This window comes from Mytilus trossulus, chromosome 6 (genome assembly GCF_036588685.1).
Source record: "Mytilus trossulus isolate FHL-02 chromosome 6, PNRI_Mtr1.1.1.hap1, whole genome shotgun sequence".
In the NCBI taxonomy this organism is placed as follows: domain Eukaryota; kingdom Metazoa; phylum Mollusca; class Bivalvia; order Mytilida; family Mytilidae; genus Mytilus; species Mytilus trossulus.
The window spans coordinates 90,782,231-90,806,825 of record NC_086378.1 but is presented as its reverse complement, the minus strand read 5'-3'; the positions used below and the strand labels follow the sequence as shown (position 1 = coordinate 90,806,825).

At 32.1% G+C, this 24,595-nt stretch overlaps 2 protein-coding genes across 7 annotated transcripts in view; one reads left to right on the top strand and one right to left on the bottom strand.

Annotated features, from left to right (window-relative positions):
- The window catches only part of LOC134722209 (putative per-hexamer repeat protein 5), a 43,092-nt gene extending 35,643 nt beyond the window's left edge, over positions 1 to 7,449 (top strand). For 4 of the 6 annotated variants that reach the window (XM_063585814.1, XM_063585815.1, XM_063585816.1 and 1 more), the window contains 5 exons: positions 228 to 347; positions 2,616 to 2,723; positions 4,637 to 4,717; positions 5,226 to 5,337; positions 7,285 to 7,449. In XM_063585814.1, coding sequence (XP_063441884.1) covers positions 228 to 347; positions 2,616 to 2,723; positions 4,637 to 4,717; positions 5,226 to 5,337; positions 7,285 to 7,411 — 548 coding nt within the window. In that variant the 3' untranslated portion in view covers positions 7,412 to 7,449. Of the gene's footprint in view, positions 1 to 227; positions 348 to 390; positions 424 to 2,615; positions 2,724 to 4,636; positions 4,718 to 5,225; positions 5,338 to 7,284 lie in introns of all 6 variants that reach the window. The other 2 variants (XM_063585813.1, XM_063585817.1) reach the window with 2 other exon arrangements.
- Positions 7,450 to 11,574: 4,125 nt separating this feature from the next.
- LOC134723875 (uncharacterized) lies at positions 11,575 to 18,172 on the bottom strand. Its single transcript, XM_063587414.1, has 4 exons — positions 18,009 to 18,172; positions 16,424 to 16,665; positions 13,881 to 13,997; positions 11,575 to 13,306 (listed from the first exon to the last, which is right to left on the bottom strand). Exons 1-4 carry the CDS (start codon positions 18,170 to 18,172, stop codon positions 12,849 to 12,851), a joined length of 981 nt encoding a protein of 326 aa, XP_063443484.1. The 3' UTR covers positions 11,575 to 12,848.
- Positions 18,173 to 24,595: the final 6,423 nt, after the last annotated feature.

Below are 24,595 nucleotides of genomic sequence, written 5' to 3'. Positions count from 1 at the left end.
CAAAACTGAAAAAATTTATCTGAAGTCAACTTTTCCTGTTTTGTTTCAAAGATTTCTCAATTCATCAATAGAGAACGTAATTTATAAAGAAAGTTATTTATCATAATCTAATATTACTTGTAATGCTATACTTTTACAAATTATGACTTGGATGGAGAGTTGTCTCATTGGCACTATACCATCTCTTCTAATATCTAATAATATATCTTAAACCTTCATTTGGATAGGTACAGGTACAGGTACAGGTACAGGTACAGGTGGTACCATGATCGGAACCGGAACTGGTGGAACCTTGACAGGAACTGGTACCGGAGGTGCATTGACAGGAACAGGCACCATGACCGGGGGTAAATATGTACCATTAATCTAAAGGGATGTTATTTTATGGAGGTACTATGACAGGAACAGGCACCATGATCGGGGGTAAATATGTACCTCCGGGTGCGGAAATTTCTCGCTACATTGAAGACCTGTTGGTGACCTTCTGCTGTTGTTTTTTATTTGGTCGGGTTGTTGTCTCTTTGACACATTCCCCATTTCCATTCTCAATTTTACCATTAATCTAAAGGGATGTAATTTCATGAAGGTACTATGACAGGATCAGGCACCATGACCGGGGGTAAATATGTACCATCAAGTCCAGATTTTCAATCTAGTGAGCAAAATTTGATGCATGAATGCAGATAACTAATTTGAATTTGCATTTAAAAGAACAGATTTATAAGTTTATTACTTATAAATATTAATATTTTTACCAGTGTTAATTACTTTAGCTTTATTTTTAATGGTTTTTGAATCGTCGTTTGAAGGAGTAGTAACTCTGAAAAAGTGCATTTTCTGAAGGAATCTACATGGAATTTTGCTGTTTTGAATTTTAGCCGGAAAAACTGCACAATCTTTTCTTTTGATATTCTGAAAGCATTTTTTAAAAGCTATCGTCTCGTATTTTATTTTACAGTTCTATCATTAAGTTTAGCGTCTAATCTCATAATGATGTTTTTCCTGTAAAAACCATACAACATGTGTCTTTTTGTCATTATCTGAAGCTTGAAAAAAATCGCGTTTATCTATAACTTGTATTATATTTTTGAATACACATATGAATATATACTACGTTTTGGCAAAGTATAAACAAATTCTATAATTTTTTAGTTAGACTCCCATAACCACCTTAATATAAAGCGATGTTATTTCCTATTTTTTCTTACAGGTAAGCAATCAGCAGCGAATACTTTCCGATATTTGATGTTTAAACAAAACAAATTATTACTCAACAAATACAACAATAAGCATTATTACTCAAAAAATACAACAATAAGCATTATTACTCAACAAATACAACAATAAGCATTATTATACTTCACTTAAAAATGCCATATTTTGATTGGCTAATACGAGGGTGTTAATTTACTCTATCACATGTCTGAGCGGGTGACAATTTTTTTGAATGTTACCCTCTCGTCTAGACCAATCATAAATCGAAAATTGAAAGGACAGTGAATTTAACAAATTGCTTAAGTTCTACGTTTTGGCCCATATTTTATTATTTGACTGCCAAAATCAAAAAAAAATTATCTTGCTTAACTTTTGTTGTTTTTTCTAACACCCGTAACGATGTTACGTACGTGGCGTGATAGAAACAACTTTTAAAATAAATTTAAAAATAATAGGACATTTAGTATAATAAACTAAATAACACATAGCTGAGAGGGTGATAGAGCAGATTGGTAACCCTCGAAAAAGCCGGGGTACCAATCTGCTCTATCACCCTCTCAGCTATGTGTTATTTATATAATGATAAATCAATCAAAATAAAACTTCTTGTACATATATTTTATATCAGATCTTCATATTTGTTTAACCCAAAATACAGCATTTTTTTTGTTATCATTCTAGAAATAAGTTGCATATAACATGCAGTGCTTCTTCTTTATAAAATGCCTATTCCAAGTCAGAAATATGACAGTTTTTGTCCATTCGTTTGAGTTATTAATTTTGCCATAATCTGTTTTGAATTATCCTCGGAGTTCATGATTTGATTGTAATTATACTTTTCAATCCCTTTCTTCAAGGAATCAGTTTTGTAATTTAAAATCGATCTTTTGAAGATTTTTATATGGAATATTGATATTATTTGTTTTAAAATTGGTGTTGCTTTGTAGCTGTTTGATAAGTATTATTGATTATCTTTGAGGTGTGTAGCTTCTCATTCATAATTATTGTAAACTTGCTATAATTTCAACCGCCTTCACATTCATATTTTTGTCATAAAGTCTAGTTTTATTTCTTAAACGATGTATATATTAGTACATATAAGGTATATGAAGCGTTCGGATTATTCAATGTGATGATCTAGGTATATGAAGCTTTCGGATCAATGTGATGATCTTTAAACCGTGTAGAAATAAGGTATATGAAGCCGGATCACTGTGATGATCTTTAAACCGTTTAGAAATAATAATCAATGTTTATAACTCCCATTTTCACGACGTTGTCTATTTAATAAATGGTGTGTGAAATGTTTTTATATTGTACGAAACAATCTAAAGCGTACATGATATGTATGACTTCACACTAATGTAAAATTATCCATTTAATTAACTGTAAATTTTCAGGATCATGTGTAGACAAACCAGGTACAAACTGTGCTTCCTATGGAAAGACCGTATGTACCGACAGTAAATACGCCGGATGGGTGCAAGACAATTGTTGTGCATATTGTGGTATGTATTAACCTACAATTTTTGTTTGTCGTTTTATGCTGTAAAACATTTTGTGATTTTAGCATTCAAATTTTTTCTAGAATTTCACGAAGGAAAAATTAATATGTTGTGCTTTCGCAAAGGTATCAAGGTATCATTGTAAAATAGCGAGACATGATAGGATGTCATTGAGACAACTATTCAACAGAGTTCAAACGAGTTTTAAATAATATAGTAAAAAAGAACCGATGTGAATTAGAATTTTCACAGGCTTCTTTAAAAGATAATTGACATGTGTTGACTAGAAATACATAATGTATTGCTAATTGGTTGTCATATGTTGACGAGATATACATAATGTATTGCTTGATGTTTTCTCAATGTTTACTCTGTATGTTGGTAAACATGTCCGGATCTCTTATATATGACTATAAAGTATGTACTTTGGCTCATGGTAGAAAGCCGAACGGATACCTACATGTGCTAACATCAATTAAACTCTGGTTGATAGTTCCCTGGTTGTACATTACAATGAAAAACGATAACAATAAACTATACATCAGTTATTCGGGCTCAAATAAATGCAAGGCGGAGGATGATTTATAATGGAATAATTTTGTATAAATGGATCTGATCGGAGGACAGCAAAAAGTTTTATATTTTCGATCTATATTTGTCTACTTGTATGTAGCTCGGGGAAGCCGAAATTTTATTCCTGGAATGTGCTGTTGTTTTATTTCTTTGATTAATTATTTAAAATATCAAAAGTTACCTTTTTATGCCCCACCTACGATAGTAGAGGGGCATTATGTTTTCTGGTCTGTGCGTCCGTTCGCCCGTCTGTTTGTCCATTCGTCCGTCTGTCCCGCATCAGGTTAACATTTTCGGTCAAGGTAGTTTTTGAAGAAATTGAAGTCCAATCAACTTGAAACTTAGTACACATGTGCCCTATGATATGATCTTTCTAATTTTTATGCCAAATTAGAGTTTTGATACCAATTTCACAGTTAACTGAACATAGAAAATGATGGTGCAAATATCAGGTTAATGTTTTTGGTCAAGGTAGTTTTTGATGAAGTTGAAGTCCAATCAACTTGAAACTTAGTATACATGTTCCCTATGATATGATTGTTCTAATTTAAATGCTAAATTAGAGTTTTTATCCCGATTTCACGGTCCACTTAACATGGAAAATGATAGTGCGAGTGGGGCATCCGTGTACTATGAACACATTCTTGTTTGGTTTTTTTTCAATTTAATTTGGTTATGTTCTGAGTAAAACGAGAAGCCTGAAAACGACATGCGGTTACATTATTTGACACCAGAAGCGTTCTCGCTGAATTTTCGTTTTATGGAATTGTATTCCGAAATAATAACTGAAATGGACTGATATTAGAATAGAGATAGATAACCGTATTGTATTTGAAGCTAGGCCAAGGTTAAAAAAAATCGAGATCTTATCGCTATTTGAGATTATACAACATGCGACCCAAAAACTTACTTCAATTGAAGGTATGCAATCACTTTTCCTATGTGGCGTCATACTTTTTTCTTTTGTGACGTCACATTTTACGGAAACATTTGTGACAAATAGCTATAAGGTGTATATAATGGTGAAAAATTGACAACGCCATGGCACCAAAATCGAAAAACGACCGAATATACAATCAACATTGTAATGAACACTACAAAGAAAACTAATGACGGCGCAACACGAACACCTTAAGTAATCTGATATGAATGAAGGGCGGAAAGCTTAGACTGACAGAAAGAGATTCCATTTCGGATAGGGAAACACATGTTATTTGAATATCCTTTATGAGACAGCTGATTTACCATGCCCATTCTAAAAAGACTTTCGATACTGATAAATGTACAATATTTCATCATAGACTTTAAGTTTTAAGAATGTATAATTGATGTATTTATTTTAGCAACCAGTGGAATGACAAGTGGTGGTACTATGGTCAACACAGGAACAGGAACTGGAGCTGGACATGTCGGACAATCTACAGGTAATAGTCAAATATAATAGGTAGCTTTAGACAGTCATGTTGTACAATATACAGGTAAAATTCCAATATAATAGATAGCTTTAGACAGTCATTCTCACCAATAGTAGACATGGTCAATAACGCCGACAAATATTGTGATACATTATTAAAGAGGGACGAATGATACCAAAGCGACATTCAAACTCATAAATCGAAAATAAACTGACAATGCCATGGCTAAAAATGAAAAAGACAAGTTAGTTAGAATATCAGACGTAAGATATTAACAAATTTGTTTTAAGTTTGTTTTTAATGTATATGGTTTAACAAGCTGTGTTAATTGTTTTTAAGATTGGTGTTTATAATATTGATGTCCAAACTGAAAGTTATCTATTTGAGTTTGTGTGTAAAATAAAGACAACAGTAATATACCGTTGTTCAATAGTCATAAATCGATTCAGTGAAAAAGTATCCGGCCACAAACCAAAACTCAGAGAAAAATATCAACTACAAGAGTTATCTATTTTAGGTTGTGTGTATAATAATCAAGTATATCAGCAAGGTCAGAAATGGAAGGATGGATGTAAATACCAGTGCACATGTACAAACGCCTCATCAGGAATGTACAACTGTCAATCATTGTAAGTAAATGGACGTGTTCAAATGCCAAAAGATGAGCTATACTAAATGCCAGTCTTTGTTATTGTTTGGTACATACCAATGTACATCTGAATATGCCTAAACGGGACTGCATAATCGACAATCAGTGTTATTCATTGTAACTTTGAGTTATAGTAGTTTTACGGTTGCAGGGGTATGAAATAAAAATTGTTGAAAATAATAAAAAGTAAAATCACAAAAATACTGAACTCAGAGGAAAATCAATTTGGAAAGTCCATAATCACATGGCAAAATCAAAAAACAAAAAAACAAAACGCATCAAAAACGAATGGACAAGAACTGTCATATTACTGACTTGGTACAGGCATTTTCAAATGTAGAAAATGGTGGATTAAACCTGGTTCTATAGCACTAACCCTCTCACTTTAATAACAGTCTCATCAAATTCCGTTACATTTACATGATGCGTTAAATAAACAGTCACAATCAATAAAATAGTCAAAATATGGGAACATCAGTCATCATCGTATAACAATTTAACAGGACACAACAACATCTACTATCTACGAACACATGGATTGATTTGAGTGTCTGACGTCAGAAAAATTATATACGTCACATAAATTTGTCGTTCAATGTGCATACAATAGTTATCCAAAGTACCTGGATTATAAACAATTTTAAATTTTACATAGGCAATGAGCGCAGACAGGGTTAAAAAATCAAAAGTATGTAAGAATAAATTACAGAAATCAAACTAGTCCAAAAGTTATACATAGAATTTATGAGAATCCAAAAATTTTAAAAGGAACAATTTAACAGGACACAAAAACCTATCCACGAACACATGGATCTACTTGAGTGTCCGACGTCAGAAAAATTATATACGTCACATAAATTTGTCGTTCAATGTGCATACAAACAATTTTAAAATTTACATAGGCAATGGACGCATAGAGGGTTAAAAAATCAAAAGTATGTAAGAATAAATTACAGAAATGTAAAGTGAAGTGACCTTTAACCATCAGAAGTCCAAGATAAACAGACGACACCAGAACAACAACGAAAAGATAATGTCGAAACTTGGTCAAAGGTTAAAGTCTGGCCAAACTCTACAAAATATACAGAACCAAATGCAAAATAAACATCAATTTAATATTTAAAGTCCAAATTCACAATTATTTTAAAAAAAAAGTACAAACCTTAAAAAGAATCACATACCGCATCAAGAATAAAAAAGAAGATGTGGTGTGAAATTCATATGTATGATTACCGTATGATTACCAATGAGACAACCGTCCACAAGAGACCGAAATGAAACAGAAATAAACAACTATAGGTCACCGTACGGCTTTCAACAATGCAACAATGAGCAAAGCCCATACCGCATAGTCAGCAAGAAATGACAATGTAAAACAATTCAAACGAGAAAACTAACAACCTTATTTATATAAAAAATAGAACGAAAAAAAAATGTTACACATAAAAAAACGACAACCAATGAATTACAAGGTTTTTGTTGGAACTAGTCTTACGGGTTTCAATTGGTTAAGAGGCATTTATTAATTTTAATGGAAAAAAAATGGAAAAATAGACAGTATCACTGTTTAAATTTCTACGTTAAGAATAGTCATTATTTTAAAAGTGTGTTCGTATGATTAATATTTCCAAATTTCTAAGGAGAGCATTGAACTGAAAATCTTTACTGTAATCAACCATGAACCAATCATTATGATCTGCTGCAAAAGGGTAAAGTTTGATGCATCACTTTCTTCGAAGCATGTCTTCAGATTTCTTCAACTCAAATATATCAAGTAACACAAGTATTACAAATAAGTAAAATAATTGTATGAAAACTTCATTATGACTTTTATTTATATTTTCCTCTTTTTATTCTTTGTAGATGTGTACAGTTTAACTTACTTTGTGTTACATGTGTTATATTTTCTTCTTTTTATTTATTGTAGATGTGTACAGTTTAATTTACCTAGTGTATGTACAATGCAGCAACCCGCAGCAGGAATGTGTTGTCAAACCCCCAGTTGTCCCCCAACTGTACAGATTCAATATCCACCAGGATATACACCACAATAACAAGGACATATAATACATCATTAAATAGTGGATTTTTTTATACTTACTTGTTATTCAAAGCCTAGAATGTAATACTTTTGGTTGAATACAACAGTGTATGTTAGAATTATAAGGGATGCTTATATCAAAACATCGTTAAGGCTCAATTATTAACGACGTGGAAAAACATTGAAAACAAATAATTATTAACAGTTCTATTGAATCTGACCAAGGGAATATGTCTATAGAAAAACTTTATAAAAGTGTTTTGAATTATTTCAAGTTATATTAACAATAGGCGTATTTATACTGTAGCTAGTAGTGTTTATTTTCAATGTCAATTTCACCATGGAACACTTTTTCAACAGTCAGGGGTTCATAAGGGAAAAAAAATACGTTGGAATTTTAAGTTACAATTTTAATAGCTGTCCATGTGTTGATTCAAGTTGCAATAAAAACAATTTTAGTTCAATGTCATAAAAGTATAAACTTGTTGTATATGGCACAAAACTGGGGAAGGGTTCGGTTAAACCAATATAAAAAAAGAAGAAGTGGTATGATTGCCAATGAGAGAACTATCCAAAAAAGACCAAAATGACACAAATATTAACAACTATAGGTCACCGGACGGCCTTCAACAATGAACAAAGCCCATACTGCATAGTCAGCTATAAAAGGCCCCGATAAGACTGTAAAACAATTCAAACGAGAAAACTAACGGCCTTATTTATGTGAAAAAATGAACGAAAAACAAATATGTAACACATAAACAATCGACAACCACTGAATTGTACAGGCTCCTTTACCCAGTATCTCAGCCTCATTTAAAAAGTATATATTTTTCTGACATTGACCTTATTTTGTATAATCACACAAGCATCCATAACATTTACAATAATATTAAAAAATTTGACGTCAAATAAAAAGTGATTCTTGCTTGACGTCAGAAGCTTTATCGAGGCCGAAATTATGTTATTCGGAGACAAATTACAGTTTGCTACCAAAAGTGTAAATACCCATATAAATTTTCTATAACACTGATGTTTCGTGTTAAAACATGAGCATTGTTGGTACCCTCAATCAAACTAGCCAAAGAATATTTAAATACTTTTCACATTTCTCACTTTGCTTGATTTATAAAAAAATGAATATCAAAAAGTAGTTCGTATTCGCAGAATATTTCAGTAGCTGTTTTAGTTTCAGCGGTTTGTCAAAACTCGCATACTTCCCTTCTTTTTCAAAGGAATAGTACTAGTATATAAATTACGAGGTTTTTATTATTCAATACGATATCCTTACATGAGTTATATACGCTTGTGATATCATGCAAGCTTACTTGTGTTTCGAGTTTTCGAAAATGGATACTTCATATATGAAAGTATATTGCTAAATAATACACACCTTGTCGTTGATAAAAAAATAGCTAAACAAAACCTAAACGAGTCGTCCAGATCATATGCTTTATCTTATCCTAAAGTTAAAATGTTTGTAAAACACGTTTTCTATAAACAAAATGTATTTTTCACGTGCCAAGTTATCTGCCTTGTATATTTGATAAGTTTTAATAATGGTAACACATATTCCACAGACAAAAACTATTATAATATAATTGGGTGAGTCACGTTCCGCTATATACGTCGTGTTCTCTAAACTAAATAATACAGAATATATCCTTTCGAACTAGAGATAAAAGATACTACAGACACAATTAAGTCAGCCTTATATCTAGAGTAACTTCATTGACAATGAGGGTCGGTTGAGAACAAAGCTTTTGAAGTATTAGTAATCATAAGTACCAGGATTATAATTTAGTACGTCAGACGCGCGTTTCGTCTACAAAAGACTCATCACTGACGCTCATATCAAAATATGTATAAAACCAAATAAGTACAAGGTTGAAGAGCATTGAGGGTCCAAAATTCCAAAAAGTTGTGCCAAATACGGCTAAGGTAATCTATGCAGGGGGTAAGAAAATACGTAGTTTTTCGAAAAACTCAAAGTTTTGTAAACAGGAAATTTATAAAAATTACTACATTATTGACATTCATGTCAATATCGAAGTGTTGACTACTGGGTTGGTGATAACTTCGCGGACGAAACGTCCGCCAGCAGGGACATCAACCAAGTGGTGTAAATAGTAGCAGGATCAACCTTTGTATAGTTGATAAATCACATGGTATGACGTATTTGGTGAGAGAAAAAAAACCACTTGAACATTTAAAAATTTGAAATCAATCATATTCTCCAATATATTACTTACTTGATCTTATAAGTCTCCGAAAAAGACGTTTCTCGTTTTTACCGTTGGTTTTCGTGTTTCAATGATTTTACACTAGTAATTTGTGGGGCACTTTATAGCTTTCTTGTTCGTTGTGAGCCAATGATCCGTGTGGAAGGCCGTACCTTCACCTATAATGGTTTACTTTTATAAATTGTTACTTTGCTGGAGAGTTTTCTCGTTGGTACTCGTATCACATCTTCCTATATCTATGTGGCAATGTGTACAAACAATGTTACATCAATCATAAGATTTTATCCACCATTTTCCACAAAAAGAAATCTCTGTACATTACCTTTAACCTTACAATAGCAATAAAAAAATAAAGGCAACAGTAGTATACCGCTGTTCAAACCTCATAATGCGATAGAGAAAAAATAAATCCGGGTTACAAACTAAAACTGAGGGAAATATGTGAAATATAAGAAAACTACGACACAACAGAATCACAACACCAAAATGTAACACACACAGACACGAACTATTATATCCGCCAAGTAGTCAGCACTTTTTGTGCTGACATGAATTGTCATTGATATGGTTATATTATAAATTATATGTTTACAAAATTTAGAATTTTGAAATACTAAGGCTTTTCTACCTCAGGCATAGATTACCTTAGCTAGATTTTGCAAAATTTTTAGGAATTTTGGTCCTCAATGTTCTTCAACTACGTACTTTATTTGGCTTTTTTTTTTTTGGATTCGAGCGTCACTGATGAGTCTTTTGTAGATGAAACGCGCGTCTGGCGTATATACAAAATTTAGTCCTGGTATCTATGATGAGTTAATTTCCATTTCCCCATTTTCTTTCTCAATTTTATAATGTAACAATGGCATTTTTCTGACTTGGTACAGGGCATTTTATGAAAAAATGGTTGGTTGAACCTGGTTTTGTTGCATGACAAACCTCCAGCTTTAATGGCAATGTGAATTATAACTATAAAATGACAACATTACACGACAGGGCCACAATAAAAAAAATGGAAGAAAAGATAGGACAGAGAAACAAATGAATAATAGCCATTAAAAGGTTACAAAAAATTACGCCACACGTGCGTTACGTCCACACAAAACTATGATCAGATAAAAAAAAGTTTGAAAGCCAAAACGAGTACAGAATTATAGATCGTCGAGGACCAACAGTTCCAAAAAGTTGTAACGAATACGGCCAGGGAACCGTATTACTTTCAGTATTAGTTTTATAACCTATCTGATTTGACATTAGTTCTGAATTCCAGCATTTCCGATTGATGAATATTGCACAGCGGTATACTACTATTTTATATACTAAAATTGAGAATGAAAATGGGGAATGTGTCAAAAAGACAACAACCCGTCCATAGAACAGACAACAGCAGAAGGTCACCAACAGATCTTCAATGACTTTTGATTTTATTTGGCAATGTTTTTTGGCTTGTCTCGGGACTTATTCATCTCGCAAATGCATTGTTGTGTTGTGGTATTTTCTTTTGGGCTGTAGAATAGTTTGTTTGTTGATCATTTTATTTTGAAGTGAGAGGTCCACGTCACGGATCAATTATGTATTAAGCAAAACACACCATGGCCAAACACCACGGTTTAAGAATTAATAAAGAATGTATTGTAACAATTAATGATCGTAAATGAATTTGGAGGCTTGCCTCAGTGAGATGGAAAAAAAAACACAAAACTTTACCCCTTTATAACATTTAAACGTATTCTGTTGATGAATAGCCAATGTCAGCAATAAAATTGGATCCAATCAAAACAAATAAAAACATTTTGATGAACTATGATTTAATTGAAAAGATAAACAAAAAACTTAACTAGAGAAAAGAAATCACAGAATTAATTAATAACAACATAACAATTATATAATAAGAAATAAATAAATGGTGAAAATAAAGTTTCATGATTATATTTTATGTACTTAATTTAGGTAAACTTCATATTTGAATTTTGGTTTTAGTTTGTAACCCGGATTCTGTTTTTTTCTCAATCGATAAATGAATTTCAAACAGCGGTATACTTCTGTTGTCTTTATTTACTTAAAGGTGTTCATGTTTTAATAAAAAGAACTCCATATTTAAGAATGATACGTATGAGCTATGATAAGATTGAAATAGTCTTTTCATAATTAATTTGAATGAATGATGTTTTTGGTATACGTCAATGAACACCAGCTTCACGACGAAACAATAAAAGACATCAACAGGGTAACATATAGTATTCAAAACCAATGTTCCATATATAATAAAACTGGACATAAATGTTTGGAACATTAGAATTTCTACTTTGAAGTTTAACTTTAGATTTGTCACAAGGAATACTCTAATACTTAATGTACTAAATATTCCTCAAGTGACGTAAATTTGCACACAAGTTTAGAGATCGTTGTAAGCCGACTAAGTTATGGCAACCTGTCAAGTCTGGCGTCATTTAAGCAACTAATCGAAACATTATATTTCAATGGTAGAGATATGAATTTTAGAAATTGTTAAGGAGATCTCGGCGAAGAAGTAGAGGGAAAATGAAAAATATTACAAATAGGTCAAACATTTCTTCAAGTCCCAATTATTGATTACTGGTTTTAGGGGCAGGAAACCACAGAAAACTCAAACATTAATTTGAATGTTGTCGTCATCAGGTTAAAGACTATTGAAGCTGATTACAAAATACAAAATGCGTATGGCTTTATATTTTGTGATGAAATACGATTTTGGCGTAGGTGATGTGCATTGATAAGTCTTGATACATACGACTAGTTACGTTTGATTATACTGTTGGTTTTCACAAAGCCGATTATCGCTAGTCTACATTTACATTAGAAGTGTTCTGTGAAAACATTCACATTAAAAAAATTGGCAAAAGCCCCGAATGTTCAATTAGAAAGATGTACAGATTCTACAGTTTAAAAGGAGCTTGATTTTTTTTTACAAATTTACTCTTAAGTGAGATGGAATATAAAATTTAAAAAAAAACATTTATAATTAGAGGGAGGATAAACTCCTATTAGATATAAAAAGAAAACAGCACGCCAAAAGCGCAGAACCTTGTAGGAACATAGTTTCAACAGTGTACAATTACAGAGAGTACATAATCATTATTAGTCAAATACTAATTTATCTCGGATATTGTTGAATATACAATATCTTTCGAAAATATTTCCTTTCAGGTGAACATATGATTACATTATTGTCTAAAAATCGACATCATCATCGAATCCGTTGTTTTGTTGTCCGACTCCGGTCATTTTGGTATGTTTTGGGTCATTCTGTGACATTAAATCCTTTGATGACCCATGTGGTGCAACGGTGAGTTGATTTTGTTTACCATCATCATCATCAAAGAAATCTCCATCTTCATCGTCCCCTTGGATCTCAATATCGTTGTCATTTGCTGGTTTCTTTTCGGGTAGTTCAAGTCCATACTCCGGATCAGAGTCGGGATCGACTTTGCTCTTGCCACATGTTCTTCCCTTACAACATGGCCAGAAACAGCAACACGTGGTGCAACAGAAACCACAGCATTTCTTACAGACTGTGAATACACAGACTAATGTCCAGATACCCACACACCCTCCTACAAAGGCGATACCTACTCCGACCATGCCTCCCATTCCAAGGGCAATAATACTGCCTATCAGTTCTTCAAAAACTGAAGAAAAAAAAATACATAAACATTCAAGTTAAAGTGCATGGTACAAAAATATAGAGAAATTGTAAGTTGTTTTTTTTTGCTGCACTTCAGGTTTTCTGTTGTTTCGTTGTTTTCCCCCTACAATTGATGTTTCTTCCTCGGTTTTAGTTTGTAACCCGGATTTGTTTTCTCTCAATCGATTTATAACTTTCGAACAGTGGTATACTACTGTTGACTTTATTTATTAAAATTTAAGAATGGTGGTTCAAAAAGATTAATCATAACCAGAAATAATATCAACACCATAAATTCTTTTTTCTTTCATAGTTTTTTCATTACAAACTGAGAGTCAGAAACGGAACGAAAAAGAAAATGATATGTAGGTCTTCCAAGATATCATTGAAATTGATAAAGAATGACATTATATTTAACATACATTGAACCACGCACTCAATATATCAATAATATAAAATAAAACAACCAATATTATGTAAATAGGGAGGTGGAAGATATACATGAGTATGAAGAAGCTGATTCTTTCATATAGATAAATAATGCCCTGTTTCGTCATTATATAAGTACTATAACCTACATGAGCAGTCACTTTCATCCAAGTCATCATTACAGTGTCTAGTACCATCACATTTCAGTCTCTCGTCAATACATACATCTTCTGTCGTACAGTGGAACTCATCATCTTGACAAGGACCTGTAAAGTATTACATTATATAAATAAGTGGAACTCGTCATCTTGGCAAGGACCTGTAAAGTATTACATTATATAAGTAAGTGGAACTCATCATCTTGATACGACCCTGTAAATTATTACATTATATAAATAAGTGGAACTCATCATCTTAACAAGGACCTTTAAATTATTACATTATATAGATAAGTGGAACTCGTCATCTTGACACGGACCTGTAAATTATTACACGATATAAATAAGTGGAACTCGTCATCTCAGCAAGTACCTGTAAATTATTACATGATATAAATAAGTGGAATTCATCATCTTGACAAGGACCTGTAAATTATTACATGATATAAATAAGTGGAACTCATCATCTTGGCAAGGACCTGTAAATTATTACATTAAATAAATAAGTGGAATTCATCATCTTGGCAAGGACCTGCAAATCATTACATTATATAAGTAAGTGGAATTCATCATCTTGACAAGGACCTGCAAATTATTACATTATATAAATAAATGGAATTCATCATCTTGGCAAAGACCTGCAAATTATTATTTTATATAAATAAATCAAAATCGTCATATTGACAAGGACCTGCACATTACTAGTATTACATTATATTAATATTCCGGACCATATGAGTATTTGGACCATACGCGTATGGTCATGACTTTTTGGGTATATAGCCATACGGTCCGACCATACGCGTATGGTCGGGGTAGTTTAACACAATAAACAATTTTATACCGATGGTCATTACCGAAGGTTATTATCGCTTTGTTATTATGAGAAAATGGCAATACGTCGACTTATCAAAGTGAATTCCAAAAAATTCTTAATGAACTGTTAATATTTGCCTTTTGATTTTAGACTTTCCTTTTTGAATTTTCCTCGGAGTTGAGTATTTTTGTAATTTTACTTTTTACAAGAAGTCATAGGAAAAGAACATAGTTTAATTAAGTCGTCTTGTTGATATGGTATATTGCAGTCATGTTACGATATTTGAAATCATGAGCTTAAAAAAAACACCGTAGACGTATCGGATTGGCCCAAGACCTCGGTATCACTGTACGCACCTGCAAGCCTTTCGCAAACCAAAGGTGATAATGAAAAGGATCGTGCACAACCAAACTTGCAAGTGCAAATAAGCTATGATACCGTATGGAAGTAAATGTCATCCCAAACCTACATGCAAGAATTTAATAAGCGATGAAAACTAACTATCATAGTATGGCATCAATATTTCATTATTACGTAGTCTTGGAATTATAAAATTAATATATTGTCATGTAACCATCTTTGTTTTTTTAGATATTTTTTTGTATTATTGAAACGTTTATAATGTAATTTGAAAAAAAACAAACTCTTAAAGTCCAAATACTCATATTGTCCGGCCCGTTAATAACCAAACGAGTATAATACTCATATGGTCCTACCATACGCGTACGGTCGGATCATACGCGTGTGGTCGACCATATGAGTATACGCTTATACGGTCATGACCATACGCGTATGGTCCAAATACTCATATTGTCCGGAACATAAATAAATGGAACTCGTCATCTTGACACGGACCTGCAAATTAGTACATTATATAAGTAAATCTAACTCTTTTTACAACTATTTAAGCCATGTTAGATCAGGTCGTTTAATAATTTTATCAACATGAACATCTCCGTGGTTTGGTCATTATAGCTTATATTTATATTACTTGAAACCCGTGTATTTGGCATTATAAAAGAGAGGTGACAATCGGTGACTCGCCAACATGATTTATTAGAATTACTGATATATTTAGCTTAAGAAAGTTGGATAGTGTTATTATCATGATTATATCTTTAAATCATACCACGTTTACTTTATTTCTGGATTAATATGAGATTAGTCTGATACGTATTTTAACTTAACAAATATAAATCAATGTGTAATGTAGAATGATTTGAAGTCACTGTGTTGAACATCAATAATAGCTAATCATGCTGTCTTACTTTGATCGAACAACTAAACAATTGTTTGAATTATTATAAACTGTTTTCAGGTATATATGTCTTACCACTACCTGAAATAAGGAATCCTAAAAATGCTGAAATTGCATGTTGACAATTTTCCTTCCTGAGTATATGAGTGTGTTCCTGGTCAATGGATATTTTTATGTTGCTAGTACTTTAAAAAATATATAATTTCTTTTATTCATATTGTTTAGTGGACTGATGTTTGTCTTTCTTGTAATTCTTCACTTCTTCCAATATAATTAAGGATATGTGGTATGATTGCTTATGAGACAACTATCCACTAGAATTCAAATGAAGCGGTAGTGAGCAATTAAAAGCAACTATACGGCCTTCAACAATTATAAACCCATAAAGTTTAGTCATTTATAAAAGACCCCGACAAGAAAATATAAAACAAGTTAATCGATAAAATTGAAATGACTTACTTGGTTCTGTTCGAGTTCCTCTAAACCGGAATCCGTCACCAGATCCTGACGAATCAGCATGAAACTCCAAAGTTAAATAACGCTGTGTTCCGAACCTAACAGTTGGTGTTGTACTTCCACAGAATGTTCCTAACAGGGTACCAGGAGCCATACCAGCTATATCAGAATCGTAAATTTTTAAATAGTCTTTTGTGCAACCTGCAGAGTTTTCCAAATCGAAGTACATCCAGTCTATCTTAAATCTGAAAATTAAATTACATTATATTGTTTAATATGAATAAAATGAGATGTAAAATGGATGAACGTCAATCAGACAGAAACAAAACAACAAAAATAACCAAACGGAAATAGGAGTACATACAAGATGTCAAGCTATATAAATCGTCTATAGATACAACGTTGTAAACAAATTTTATCAGAAACAATCACGCATATGTTTAAAAGTCAGATCTCCATATATCAAAAACATTGAACAAAGACATATGACAACTAAAACCGAGGTTTCTGACTTAGGTGAACATATGAAATAATCTTACCTCCTATGCATTTCTATGAATATGATTGGTTAAAAGTGTTCGCGTGGATACCTTGTATATTTCATATTAGGTTGGTAGGGAAGCGGAGCTTTTTTCATACACGGTTAGTATTGGTGTTGCGTCTCTTTATAAAAACTAAACGCTACTGAGAAAAATATGGGGTCAGTAAATTCCATATGGGGGTTCGAGCTTCGCTAGCACACTATGTAACTTATAATGTGGCTGGATTGAATTATAATCCTTTCAGTTCTCAACCTCACTCTTTCCTTTATACCTGTAATAGTAAATTACGAATAGTAGATCAAGAACTTAAAAGTACTATTAAAATCCGTGGATGAATAAAAAAACGCAATATGAGATACCGTTTTAAAGAAAGTTCGCAGTAACTGAAAGCAAGCTTAAAGTATTTAGCATACTGATAATTCTGACAGCCTTTCTACAATTTTATACATCGACTTTATGAAAAGAACAAAAAAAAATGAAATTATGCAACCCTCTCCCTTTACCCTAAAAAGACACTTTTAGTATAGGTTAAGACTATAAATCAGCGAATTGATATTACCCCCTCCCCCCCCCCCCCCCCAAAAAAAAAAAAAAGAAGGAAATACGAGGTACAGTGATTGAACAACAACTTGAACAGTATAATGACTAAGTTTATTTAACCAGGATACAGACGAAGGACAATTCAAAATTGGTTAGCCTTATAAGTGATATAGGCTGCGAAATAACATCTTTTATAATGTTCCTAAATATTGAATCATATTCTGCTAAAAAAATAAAAATCACTTTTTATTAGTTTCATGGGTCCGAAGTTCGAAGCGCTTAATCTGATTATCAATATCTATATTTGGGATTATATATATTGAAGATGTATATTTTATCTCTGTTAGAAATTGCCTTTTTAAAACTGTTTTCCAATACAAACCATCACCCATATAAAGATAAATATTTGAAGAAGATGAGATGCGAGGTCTGCCACATGCCATAATACTACTAGAAGTATATGAAAAGACATGTTGAGGTAATTTGGAGTTCAACATTATACTTACAACGCTCCTCCCATGCTTCCGGCATCCAGAGTCATGACACAGTCTTTGTCCCCACCATAATTGAACCATTTGAGGGGATTTATATGGCTGTTGATGTACAGACTGGCATCCTCTACCACCTCATCACAAGAACCGCCAAACGCATCGCTTGTATTAGGATTCATATAATCTAAAAAAAATATATATAAAAGGTATATTAAAGACAGCCCCAAGAACCACCAAACGCATCGCTTGTATTAGGATTCATATAATCTAAAAAAATAAATATAAAAGGTATATTAAAGACAGCCCCAAGAACCACCAAACGCATCGCTTGTATTAGGATTCATATAGCCTGGAAAAAATATATAAGATGTATACATGTAAACCACTTTCATTACAATTATGTTCCACCAAACGCATCGCTTGTATAATCCTTTAAACGCCAAGCAATTTGTAAAACTGAAATAAAGGAAGCTGAATTGAGTTATCACGAGATGTTAATCGAATTTTGGGATCCATATTTTGGAAGTTTTAAAACTGACAAATGCAGAATTGTTGAAATGATATTAAAATTATATCAATGCAGTGTTTGGCTCTGTTACTCAGTAAAACAAAGTGTATCTTGCTTCGAATAGTCTTTAACAAACCAGATTTTGGGCCAATCATTAATAAGTCAACGTCAATTTTACATACAAAATATCATTCTATAATCTCAGGGATAAGTTACTTTTACGTCGGGTTTTCCGTATTTTGAAGGTAGCCATTGGTGAACTTTAAAGGGAAGTTGGTAATAAAGAAATAGAAGTGTTCTAATGATTGGCGTTCTTGACTAATTTGAACTGTCGCATAATCTGCCTTTTTTCACCAATCGTTAACTTTCCCAGATGATACGATAATCTAGAGTTTGCATTTCCAATCAATCATATTTAGTTGATCGTTATATAATATGGAATATCTGTTTAACAGATGACAACCGATATGTTCCAATTGTCGTAATAACCATGTTTACCCCACTGAGCACCTTAGATCAGCCCCGGTCTTTGGTTTGATCAATCTTTATATGTTGTCCTATACTGTTGTGTATCTTTTTGTTGTATTTCGCATTTGCCATAACATTGTAAGTTTGTTTTTGACACATGAATTACAATCCTTTTGGTATATCTTACAACTTTTTTATAAAACTGTAATCGCATGAGATTTTATATCATTGAATCGGTGTTACTTAATTGTATTGATGTGTTCCTACTTAAAATACGATTTATTTGGTAAATGTCTGCACGAACATTCAAACTTAGGGGTGTGCAGAATATATTTCATGCAAAGTAAACTCATGATTATGAATTGATTAACTAATGAGATACTAGTAGATAATAGTAAAAAAAGTTGTAAGTTGTATTTCTTAGTATTCTTTAGGTTGTTCACCAACGAGGACACATTATTTAGGAGTTAGCTGTATTGTATTTTAAGCTCCGACGGCATCAATTGGAGATTTGATGGTCGCAAATTAAGTTTACTGGCGACGGGTTAGCGGAGACAGTAAACGGGTATTTGCGACCATCAAATCCCAAATTGATGCCGTCGGAGCTTTAAATACAATATTGTTATCTCCATTCTATTGAAACTAACAGAGAACAACGTTAAAACATGTATTTAAAATCTGTCATATGCCGTCTGCGCTTGCGCGTACGTCCCATAACATCAATTGTTTAATTGATGCCATGTAAGAAAGTAACGTTATCCAATCAAAATGAATTATACAAACGTTGTTGCATTAGAATGATGATTTCATCATTAATGTTAAATTCTCACCCAATGTTGTATCTAAACTGAAGTATGTAACTATATATCATTCTAATTTAGAAATGTTCACTTAAATCGGAAAGGGTGGATTCGAAATACACATATTAAGAGATATTTAAATCAATCTGAATAACTTAGGGAAATTTGGATAACATATTTTGTCTTGCTAAACTATGGTCTAATCAAAAACTGTAATCAATTTAGTTTAGTATTTGTGTTAACTTTATGTATTTAACGTTGGCACTTACGAAGTGTTTTAAACAGGGTTGTTTTCGCATTCACGAAAGAGCATGTTTTAAGTGTCATCTTATATGAATGCTTAGTACGGGTTAACAAATACTTTAACTTAAAAATGTGTTCTTTAGTTTTATACGGCATATGCTGAATTGCGTTAAGATAAAAAGGTAAAAAAAATATCCCTTTCAAGATTGATGATTTTATTAAATGCCGTTTCCAGTGGCTGATCCAGAGGACATAGGGGGCGTAGGTCCCCCTTTTTGACCCCACCAGAAATATTTTTTTATGTTTTCATAATTTATATGATTTTAAGCTTGATACATAGAGTCGTTCAAAATATTTTGCCTTTTCAGACTCACTTCGCTCGTATATAATTCATTTTATGGTATCATGTCCCGTTTCAAAAACTAGGATCATCTCTAGTCATACAATGTTAAGCCACGGAAAAAAATCAAGAATTTCAAGGTACAAAGTAAATGTAAATGAACGCTTTTATTTAAAAAAAAAAAAAAAAAAAAAAAAAAAAAGGAAAGTAAAATAACTCGCAAATAGAATAAAACAAAAAGTTCAAGACATATTACCGGTAGGCCAGCCATGACTTCTGGCGGAAAATAAATATCATTGATGACAAACTGCGCCATGCGTAAGTAAAAGCATTATTTACTAATTCTATATTTTAATAATTTTTCAATATATTTTTGTGTGTGTGCAAAATCATAAGGTATTGTTTCGCGTGTATAAATTTAATGCTGGCCATGAAAGGCGCAAATTCTTATTCTGTGATTCCTATGATGAATTATGATACATTGTATATGCATTCAAGCCGTGAAAGACTAAATGCAGCTTAATCATCAGACAAGACAGTTAACCAAAAATAGATCTCAACAAATCATAAAAAAAACTATGGACTACAATGTTCAATTTCAGTAATGTTTTACTAGTTTTCGGATATATATGAACTGGAAGTCATGTCAAATTTCAACTTTGGGAAAAAAGTCTGTCGATCATAAAACTTATTCTGCATATATAATTGAGTTTGGTCAATTATTAAAGGAAACCACATTAGGACAATTGACCTGTTTTGTTATTGTTTGGTTGCTGTCTCATCAACATTCCTCCATATCTTCTATTTCAGGATGTGTAATAAAATTTTGCGTCAAACACTTAAAAATTATTTTGGCAAAAACAAATTGACCAAATATAATTTAAAGAATATAGAATAAAGTGAGTTACAATAAAATTTAACTAAAACCAGTCGGGAAGCAAGAGATGAAAGAGTTAATACTTACAATCAGCAATTAAATAAAATCCAAATACGGTTGTTATAGATATAAGGAGTATACATATTTGTAAATTTCTAGCTTTAACTTCCATTGTGCTCCTGTCTTGTCGCGCTCGCCTGCAATTGGTATATAACAATTACACTGCTCCTTCCGCCTTCGTCTCGGGGTAACTCTACGATTGCACTCGGAATGTAATGTCTTCACCTAGACTCTGTTAATATAATCCCTTTAAAGGGATCACTGATCACATCAAATTATTTTAATATTATTAATATTATTTTATATTATTCTTAATCATAATTTGAAATATTAAGCTATTTAAATAGTGACCTAAATCTATTGAATTTTAGTTCTAATATTGTTGTACTATCGCCTTCTGTTAAAACAACTATAAGAAGATTAAAATTATGCAGTGTCCTAACTGGGTTTGGTAAGTCCTATCTGGGTATGCTAAGTTTAATAGATCACGGTTAGTCATGGCAAATTTCATAACAAACAAACTAAACACGTAATTCCACAATTTATTCATTTATTGTAACTGATACCTATAATTTCATTGTCATTTACGGTATTCGGCTTATTTAAAATTTCTCATCTGAATTTAAATTATTTTGTCTGTGAGAATTCTAGTGCAGGAAAAGTGTCAAGCTACCTGTATGTCAAACTGGAGATATCAATTAGCCCTTACTGCAACTCGACGAAAGAATCGTAAAAAGTATCCTGCAATTCAAAAGATTTACTCCTATGCAATATATTCTCTTTGTCTTTCAGTGGATGTCCTAATTTAGTCCATGTTTTAAAATCTAAAATATTATTTTATTTGTTCAATCATCAATGTTTAGCAGCCAGTATTTTTCAATTTTGTCAAAATAAGCTAAGAAAGGCAAACATTGATGATTAATTACTGTAAACCAACATATTTTCGCGAACGATTTATTTTCGCGAGTAGAAAAGTATCGCAAATATAAATCGTCGAGAATATAAATAGTCGCGAAAATGGTAAACTAGGATATTTTCGCGAGAAAAAAATATCACGAATATAAATCTTCGAGAATATAACATGTATAAATCGTCGAGAAAATGGTAAACTAGGATATTATCTGCGAAAATAAGTTGGTTTACAGTATTCAATTGCATGTCAGCTTCAACGTAACCCTTATAGCTAGAGATGGATAACGCATGAATTGTGCGTGTAAAAATTTTGAGTGGAAAAGAACGTCAACATTGAAAGTGAATCAAAGGTAAGTCATTTGATTGACGGATTAGATAAAAAAAAATCATTCTTATACCGGTAAAACGATTTGTATATATATTTTTAATCTATAACATGTATAATATGAAATTAAACGGGCGCAGGACATTTGAGCGAAAAATTAAAACTACTAGGGGACATTTGAGTGCCAACATTAGAGCCCATTTAAGCGCCGGATTAATCCGCTCACCTGTATTTTCGATACCCCATTTTAGCGAAAACTTACCTGGTTTACTCGGCATAACATTTCTAGATGATCAAGATGTACCTGATTGTTTTGTAGGTTGCACCAGCAGATAAGAGATGTATCGAATTCGCTGATTATTTTTTCGAATACTAATAGTATATCTTTATGTTTCTGAAGATTCGATATTCCCACCTAAGCTTTGGGAAGGAGTTCCGTGCAAACAAATAATGGTCCAGAGTCGTTCCATGCTCAATATGATGAGCAATTTTATAGTTGTCACCCAGCAGTTTATGTTTTCCTCGATACTATTATAAAATTTCAAACAATTGATCATATATATTAAGATACGAAGTATTATAGAGGAATGTGCACCACAATCGAGAAAAGATAAAGAAAAAGAGCAGTTCCTAATGCAATTCTATGAACAGTATTGTACAGAAGTACATCTAGGGTATATCTAGAGCTCATTATGTACGTTCTCTATAGGTTATAAATTGTAGGCTAGAACATGCTTTTAACATTTAATGTAACATTTTAGACTTAAAGTGCTGTAATTGAAAAGTTTTATATACTTGTATGTTGTGCTGTCTTGAGTCTATTAAACATTTTTAATTTATTATATAAATCATTTATTTACTAAAAAGGGTTAAAAATATTTGGCTAAAATGGTCTTTGACAATTTTGATTTTCACTAAAATGGGTTAAAATTCTGGCACTCAAATGGGTTCTACTTTGGCGCTCAAACGTCCTATTTTTTCGCTCAAATGTCCTACCAATGCGCTAAAGTGTCCTCCGCCGAATTTAACAAACCTAGAAAAATCCAATTGCACGAGTTCGATTAAACTATTTATATCTTTATTTATGGTGTATGATAATAGTTAATTTGATGGCATCGATACTAAAATACACACGAAACGAAACTACATATTATCGAGCTCATGCCCTGTAAATTGTTTATTTTAGACTTTATTAATGATTGGATAAATGTTTCACATTGTCATAAATCAAATATGAGAATTTGAGTCAAATCGGTGAAAACGAATTTGAAAGCTAGTGACCCTTTTTAGATATGGTTATGTCGGATTAATAACCGTCGGCAGTCTTCTTGGGTGATCTTGATGGTCATTCGAATGACATATACATTTTTGTAGAATAAAATACACACTAATCGCTTAAACATATTATCGAATCAACGCATTGTTAACTGTTGTGTTTTGTTTTATAATTTGGTTATACATTTTAGTATGGCTTATCTAAAGTATTTGGGGACAGGACTTTTTATAATTTTTAAACCTACCCCTCTTTTAAAATCCTTTTTTCCCCTACTAATTTCTATTATTTTTCACGTTTTTTGCGGGTATACTATGAACAAAATTATTTGATATAATATATCAGTCTCCGCCGTGGTTGCTAAAAAAAATACGGATTTTTTAAATAAAAAAAGGGTAGAAGGTTAAAAAAAAGTCCTAACCCCAAGTGCCTATGTTTTATATATCAAACGTGAGAATTTGAGTCAAATTGGTGAATATGGTTGTGACAGCCAATGCCCCTATAATAATCATCTTGAATCTTTATCTTAATTTTTGATATAATTATTTCTTTTTGACATTGGATGATAGAAAACATTCAATTAAACAACTGGAGAAATACTAGTTTACTTAACAGTTTAACGTAATTCTCTCATAATTACCACTGTATGTGAGATATTGTATATCCAAATCGTAAATTTTTATTCACCTGGAATGTATTTTCAGCTTATTTGACCACAGCGATGTTTATACGGTCATCATCAAATTTTCTTATGATTTTTTTTTAAGTGCAATATTTGCCACTGACAATAATATTA

Bases quoted from the DNA above. Each gene is read 5' to 3' on its own strand.
- LOC134723875 (XM_063587414.1), bottom strand. From the start codon at position 18,172: ATGAATCCTAATACAAGCGATGCGTTTGGCGGTTCTTGTGATGAGGTG. The intron at 16,666-18,008 runs GTAAGTATAATG...TTTAATTTTCAG, and splicing joins GGAAGCATGGGAGGAGCGTT to ATTTAAGATAGACTGGATGT. The intron at 13,307-13,880 runs GTAGGTTATAGT...TTTTTTCTTCAG, and splicing joins GGATGAAAGTGACTGCTCAT to TTTTTGAAGAACTGATAGGC.